Source organism: Ctenocephalides felis, unplaced genomic scaffold, assembly GCF_003426905.1.
Source record: "Ctenocephalides felis isolate EL2017-DRISC unplaced genomic scaffold, ASM342690v1 CF-g0.4_SCAFFOLD_01886, whole genome shotgun sequence".
Lineage (NCBI taxonomy): Eukaryota > Metazoa > Arthropoda > Insecta > Siphonaptera > Pulicidae > Ctenocephalides > Ctenocephalides felis.
Genome location: NW_020538040.1, coordinates 22514527 through 22522209, shown reverse-complemented (window position 1 = coordinate 22522209; position 7683 = coordinate 22514527). Strand labels below are relative to the sequence as shown.

Genomic DNA, 7683 nt, shown 5'->3' with positions numbered 1-7683 from the left:
TCATCGATTTTTTAAGGGTTTAGACCCCCACCCCCCTTGGTGATACGTGGTGATATTCAAAATTTTGGACCTTTGTGATTTTTCAAACTAACCACCTTCTCCACCCTACATCAAGTGTATCAGGTACTAAACTAGAAAAATCGTAAAATTTCTGAATAAAATTGGATTTTTTTTTTATTCGGGTGTAAAATAAATACACGTGATATCTTACTAGACTCCCTATCCCTTTTTGTGGTATTTCATATTTTTTTATCAACCTCTCCCTTTTAAGTTTCGCGTGATTAATGGATAGACCCATAGATAAAAAAATTAACTATCTATTTTAATATCTCTCAAACACATTTATAATATCAGTAATTATATTAATTATAGTGCACAAACACGTGCCTGTATCGTATAAAACGGCCTATTATTCCAACCAATTTTCGTACACTTTTTTTCATAGACATGCTGCAAGAACTTCATCGCCATGTTAATTTTCATTTAAAAAATTTAATGAATTACTTTGTGAAATATTAAGCATTTGCTATAAGAAACTACTGGCACGATTACATATATCATGTACGTAGTCCTTGATATTACTTGATAATTTAAATTAATTGTAACATTTTTTACACAATTAGATAAGTTTTGTAGATTGCTCGTTAGGTGACTCTGATATAAAGAATCTATTTAGATAACTATTAATTAATTTCTTTGAACGATGTACAAATCCATAAATTAGACATTTTTGCAAAAACGGTTACAAAAAAGCACTTTTTTTTGCTAATTTCAAAAAAATGGTTTGTCCGAACGTCTTGCAAACCTAATCGTGGCTCCTCCGAGTTTAATCCCATGGCTTTTGTGAAAATTTATGAAATCTGGTCAGCCGTTTTTGAGAAAACGTTGACAAAATTCAATTTTTGACTCATCACAACACAAAAGCGACTTTCAATACTTTGACTATCATATTTTTTCAAAGTTTGATGAATTGTTAAAATTATACAACTTGTCGTAGGGCCGTAAAATATTTGTATGTTTAGTATGACCATGATCCTCTCATCAAAAAAAATTCATCAAAATGGTTCAACATTTTTTTCAGCATTTAATTACGAGGAAACGGATCGACTGATCTTTACCAAAAACTAGCCAATGCGATTCCCAACCAATATCTTTCAAACAGTTTTTGAATTTTCAAAATCTATTCAAAATTCCGAGCTAAAACGTGATAGAAATTTTTTTCACTTTTTTGCTAAATACAAAGAAACAGCTTAGCCGATGCAAAATTTATCGATGCAAGTAATCCTTATTAGGGCAGATGAAATAGCATTTAAATTTTTAAAATCGGTCCCAAGATCAAAAATCGGCTCACACGCACATACTTTTTCCAAATTTGGTCTCATTCGATTTAGAATATCTTGAAATGTCGAGAAAACATAAATTTAGCAAATCGATTTTCTGGACAAAACATATACTTTTCCTCCAAGAAATTAAAAATAAGGCAACAAAAAAATAAATCAATGCATTTTTGTTTCCATTATTTCTACGTAAGACGCAATAAATACTGAGCAATAATTATTAGCATGTTAACACAATGACTCATAATAACAATAGAGTAATTTAAAACGATTATAAAAGTTATATGCAAACGCGACAATATTTTTTACAACAACAAATATATGACTCGTATTCCTGGAATTTTACTAAAGGAAATCTTATGTTTATAACGATGTCATCGACCATATTTACAAGTCGATATTATGTTTCAAATTTCAATATTAATAAAAAAATTAATTTTTTGAAGAAGAAAGTGTTGTACTTTCTTTGCTAATTTTATGTTTTCTCGACGCCTCAAGTCATTCTGAATCGTTTGCGACCAAAAATTGGAAGTAGTACAAAAACGGTTGCACCGATTTTAAAAATTTCAAAGCCATTCGATGTAACTGGATAAGGATTTGCGTTGGTTATAAATTTTGCTTGACGATCAGCCAAGCCATTTCTTTATAATTATCACAAAAGTGCAACATTTTGCATACATGTTTTGCAAAAAATTCTGAATTTAAAAAATTTAAAACCGTTCGACATATATCATTTCGAAATCGTGCTCATGAGTGTAGAGCCCATGAAATTATCAACTCGGATGTTTTGACGAAAAAATAAACTTCTTCTTCAGGAAGTTAAGAATCTTTCACAAATTATCAGTAAGCAAAAGTACATTGGTAATAACATAAAAATATAATGATCAGAATTGCTCAGGAATATAAATATTATTAACGCAAAATCATTTCAAGTGTTATTTCCACAATGATTTGCAAAATTGTTATTTAGTTCTCATAAGCAGATTAATCGACAAAACGGTGCAAATATGCATTTATTTTATCATTGGATAGACTATTGGTGAATGGCATCGTGCCTCAAGATAAATTGCTGGAACTTCGCGTACCAAAAACTAAATTATTAAAAAAAACTTTGCGAATCTTTGAAAAAAATGGATTTTTGAGAAATTTTGATTTTTTTGAAAAGAAAAGACTTTTTGGAAAAAATTTGATTTTTTTTATATTATTTTATTTTTTTTATGTATTTTAATTTATTTTGAAAATTATGAACATTTTTTAAGCAATCACGCTACATAGCTGATTTGGAGTCGAATTATCAAAGCGCCGCGTACTCGTCTAACGTGTAAACATTCGTACGGAACCCACATAAATATGCACAAAATTTGTACTTATTATTATAATCTTTATAACATATCTGATAATGCGATATACATATGTCTAATGTTCAGTTTTGGCCGCCAAATGGCATTATTTTTCACTATTTTTATCTCCGGGGACGCTAGACCTGCCTCTACAAAAATTCATTAGTTGTTCATTTTGTCAATACAAGTAAAATGTTTTTTGAATTATTTAAATCGGATGCTCCCGTTATCTCAAAAACTGAAATACTATTTTTGGTACTTTTTGCCCCGTATCTCCGAAACGGCTAGACCTGCCTTTGCCAAAAACTAATCAGCACGCCTTCTTATCAGTAGGAATCGAATGCTTTTTGAATTATTCAAATCGGTTAATCCGTGTTCGCAAAATCGTCGACCCTACGGGAAGTTAATTATTGTTGCATTAACATATGGCAATTTTCAAAATCTCTCTGACAATGGTCAGAAGATTTTGTATTTTCAAAGTCATTTTTTTTATCCTACAGTTTTACTTGTTGTCCATATCAGAACAGGTGTAAAAATTACAAGAAAAAAATCATTGAATAGTATTTCTTTTTTATTCTAATGAAACGATCCAGTTTTCAACGGTGATAAAACTATGAATCAAACTGAAAATGAATAAATTGTAGTATTAAGGACTCGTGTTAATAGAAAGTAGTGTTAGTTACTTGATGAGCTTTCAAACTGGTTTCTTGTTGGAAATATTGCAAACTCGATTTAGTAAAAAAAAATCTTATATTTTTTATTTTGACTATTTGTATGTAATTAATAGCATGCAATTTTTCAAAGAAAATGATTGCTAAATGTTTAATATGGAAAAATTGTTGAAGCTGTAAACAGACAAGCGATTTTGTAATTTAGGTGAAGTTTTTAGTATACGTTCAGTATAGTATTCTTATAATAATTTTTCGAGACAGTTTCAAAGTAGACAAAAAATTCGGATAATTAAAGACAATTGGTGAAATTTTTATGGTATCGCAATAATATACTAAACTAGGTGTAAGAGGCATTTTGCTTAAACCAAGTTGCATGAACCTTGCGATATGTGTAAAAATAAACAAGAAGTTAGATTTAATTATATAAATAAAAAATTTCAATAATGGTGGCTTTTTTCCTGAGATGACAACAAATATCAATATTTATAACCTTCGCCTAGGCTTTTCAACCTGAAATAACATTTTTATAAGTTTAAAATACACTTTTTTTAACTTTCCTTAGGGTTAGTAGTAATGGGTCAAAAATCGAAAATGAAATTTTTGCATATCTCTGCTTTTCAGGAGTTTCTGAATATTTTGGCATACCTCAGAAAAAATGGATTTGTGTGTGTGTATGTATGTGTGAATACAGTTTTTCGTATACGTTTTCGGGAGTACCGCTCAACCGATTTGAATGATTGAAAAAGCTTTTCTAGTAAATATTCCTACTATTGAGCATTAGCGCTGATTAGTTTTTGGAAATGGTTTTTAATTTATAATATTTTTTAATATCGAAAATAATTCGGATTTTAATTTTAATTCTAGCTAAAATACTTCAAAAAAATATTTTAACTTAGCAATTCACTTTATATAATTCTTAGAATTTTGAGACGAGGTTCTTTTTTCTAACTCCCCATCGAAGGGGAACATTAAGTTTCGTTAATTTATTTTTTAAGTAAACTTATATAAACATCATCATCCAATTTATTAGCTTTTTATTTTGTCATACATTACGAATGATGCAAGTTACAGTATAATATAGTAATAGATTATAAAACATTTAATATTTGAAATATTTATCACAGTAAATTGATATATCACACTAAGGAAGTCCAGCAGCAATTTGCCTTAAGACATGATGCCATCGCTACTAGTAGTTTGTTTTTTTATTAGCGTTTTTTATTAAGATGACCATATTTTTTACGTCAAATTCAGGACAGGGAAGAGGGGAGTTAAGTTCCTAATAAATTTATGGATGCAATAAAAATCAGTTTTTTTTTTATAAATGAGTCGCACTTTTAATCAGAATTATTATAGTATAAATATCTCATATTTTTCGATCCATACGTTTTTTCGCTTTTAAGTTTGTATACAATTTTGTGCAATTTTCTTTATAATTACCTTACAAGCCTTGTTAATAAAAATTATTAATATTAAGTTAATTAAAAATAAAAGTTAATTGCGCCAGGTAGTCTGAAAGTTAATTTTGTAATTTTACGAATTTTCGTAAAATTGAAAATGAAATTTCGAAGGTATCAATATGAAAGGCTATTTTTACTGAAAATGTTCGAACTTTTTTGAAAAATTAGTCAAAAAATAAATACATGTGACACCTTACTATACCAACCCTCCCTTCCCCACGTGATATTTTGTCCATGTACTTTTTGCTTACTGAATGGGATTGAAAGGCGTGGAAGATTTTTAGATTGTTAAAATTCCTACGAATTCACTTTCAAATAATAAGTTTATCTGATGTCTACTAATATATAATCTACAGAAAATGCATCGATGTCGGACTATGTAATCTAATCGAAATTCCGTGAATAGCAATCAATAATCGCATGTTTATATTGCATTATGATAATATTAAAACAAATAATAATTTATTCAAAAATAAGATCGTTATATGCATCTTCCAAGCAGATATGATAGGCATAAACAATCTGTTACATATATAATTTATATATTATAATAAGTCGTTAATTTTAAATTACACGCGCGCGCACACATGCATATGTTTATTTGTTCGTGTATGTACACAAAGCCGGACATATCAACATTTGTGTGTATTTATAATCGTGAATGCGCCAGTCAGAAAATGGAAAACAAAACAATATTATTGTAATTGCAAGTGTTCTGAGGTTACCAGGAATTTTCCCTTTGTTCGGAATTTTATCTTAAAACTATGTTATCTACTGCGTACCAAACGATAAATATATTTAGAAAAAGTTGATGACATTTTATTACGCAATTTCGAAGAAAATTAGAAATTCTTTTGAAAGTCAGATAGATTGATTGATTGTGATTAAAACACGTTTTTATGTAATAATATAACAATTTAATTTCTTTATGACAAGTACATGTTAAATTATATATGCAAATTAATGTATAATTATCTATAATATAAAATATATCTATTCTCTATTTACATGATTCTGAATATTTTCGTCGTTGATGGGTTCTTAGAATTTGGTGTCAGTGGTCCTGAAACAGGCGTCAGACCTGTGCCGCCTTCCATCAAACTCTCAAAATTGAACGGTATACCCGTCGAAGGAGTGGTTATTGGAATCCCAGCAATCTCAGGAACATTCTTCAATATTTGCGTCTGGGAAGGCGGCAGCGTTAAAGGCAGGTTCAGCAAATTCGGCCGGTTCGGTTTACTTACTAAACACTCCGCCGTACTCGTATATACAGAAGGAGTTGATGTGATTTTGGTGATTATAGGGTCCGGATTCATTACTGGATCCTGATTCGGCGATAGGCTTTCTTTGGGTAATGATAATTCGTCGTCCAACGGTTCCAATTTGATTAAAGGCGGGTCTGAAGCAGCCAAAAGCGCTGCAAATGGTTTGATGTCGGTTGGACTTTCAGGCCGGGAGTTATTCCCAGATTGGAAAAGCTTTTTACAGCAGGCACGATGTGTTTCTAATAAGAATTCTAGATCTTGTTTTTCAAGTTCTAATTGGTGTATCTCTCCTTGCAACGTTTGACGTTTTCTTTCCAACTGTTCTGTTTCATCAATCAACTCATTCGTGTGGTCCATCCTGCGCTTCCTGCACCTCGCCGCTGCCATTTTATTCCTTTCCCTCCTGATGCATCGCCTTTCTTCTTCCTCGGGGCTGATGTTGGTCGCTTTGGTTGGTCTTCGGCCGCCCGTGCTTCGACGGTTCGTCCTGGTGTTCGTCGTGGCCATCTGTTGCGACGTCGTGTCCATTTCGCTCTGAGAAGGACCTTGCCATGAACCGGAGGTGCTCATACTGGTGCGGCTGTCACAATCATCAGAAATTCCCCCCGATTATCGATCCGCGGGATGTGTTGTCGATAAACGACGTTATTTCCTGCGTTATCTGTTGAGCAGGGGGCGGCACGAAACCGGCCTGGTGGCTGGATTGGCGCAAGGTTTCGCTACTCTGGAGTTCGTAGAAAGTTTGCTCGATGTTTCTGAGAGTGGTGGGTGTTAAAGTGGGCGTGGTCCTGGTTGGCACGCCGCTATGCAGCCCATCCAGAGAAACTAACATATTTTTTAGTGTTTAACAGTTTCTATAACATTTGGTAATGGAGAAACAGAACGGCGGGGCGATCACTGCGTTGTCAATGTCAGAGGAGAGAACGATATTGTATAATATTAGCACTGAATTTCACTAAACTAAAAGCTAAACTATTTATTGCAAAAATAACTTTGTTTTATTATATAACTAGTTTCGATCACAAAACTAAACTGTTGGTATTATTTATCTATCACTCGCGTAGTGTGTACTATTATATCTGGCACTAAATTGAAGTTAATATTAGCACAAACAGTCAACCATCCATTCTACGCAGTAGAGAACGTGCACTGTCACTGAATTGAATGTGTACACTCAACCCGAGTCCGCTATCGACCGTCCCGACGGTGCCGATCGGCCGTCCGAAGTCGTTCGGGAGCGAGCGAGACGGCGCATCGCATGAGCGCTGCCAACATACGTCATACATATTCCCTGAACGGGAATGAGTCATGCTTACGTGTTTTATCGATGTGTTGACTCACCGTGTAAATTTACACGATGGATTCTGCGAAAAAATTTCGATATAGGTTGCTGCTGCGCTGTTTGTAAATACTCTTACTTACTCTTAAATGCAATTATAAAAGAAATTTTTAGTAGGAAATCATTATATGGTATTTTTAAATAATTTATATTAACTGCACGGTGCATGGCATCGTGCTATAAGGCAAATTGCTGGAACGTCCCGTACCATTGTATCAACATATTTAGCCTGAATTAAAATTAAAATCCATTAATTTTTTTTTACTATCCC

The 7683-nt window shown here is 32.4% G+C and overlaps 1 protein-coding gene across 1 annotated transcript; it reads right to left on the bottom strand.

The window, feature by feature from the left end:
- Positions 1-5809: 5809 nt before the first annotated feature.
- On the bottom strand, positions 5810-7235 carry LOC113376692 (transcription factor kayak). Its single transcript, XM_026616703.1, has 2 exons — positions 6715-7235; positions 5810-6653 (listed from the first exon to the last, which is right to left on the bottom strand). Exons 1-2 carry the CDS (start codon positions 6903-6905, stop codon positions 5813-5815), a joined length of 1032 nt encoding a protein of 343 aa, XP_026472488.1. The 5' UTR covers positions 6906-7235; the 3' UTR covers positions 5810-5812.
- Between the last annotated feature and the right edge of the window lie 448 nt (positions 7236-7683).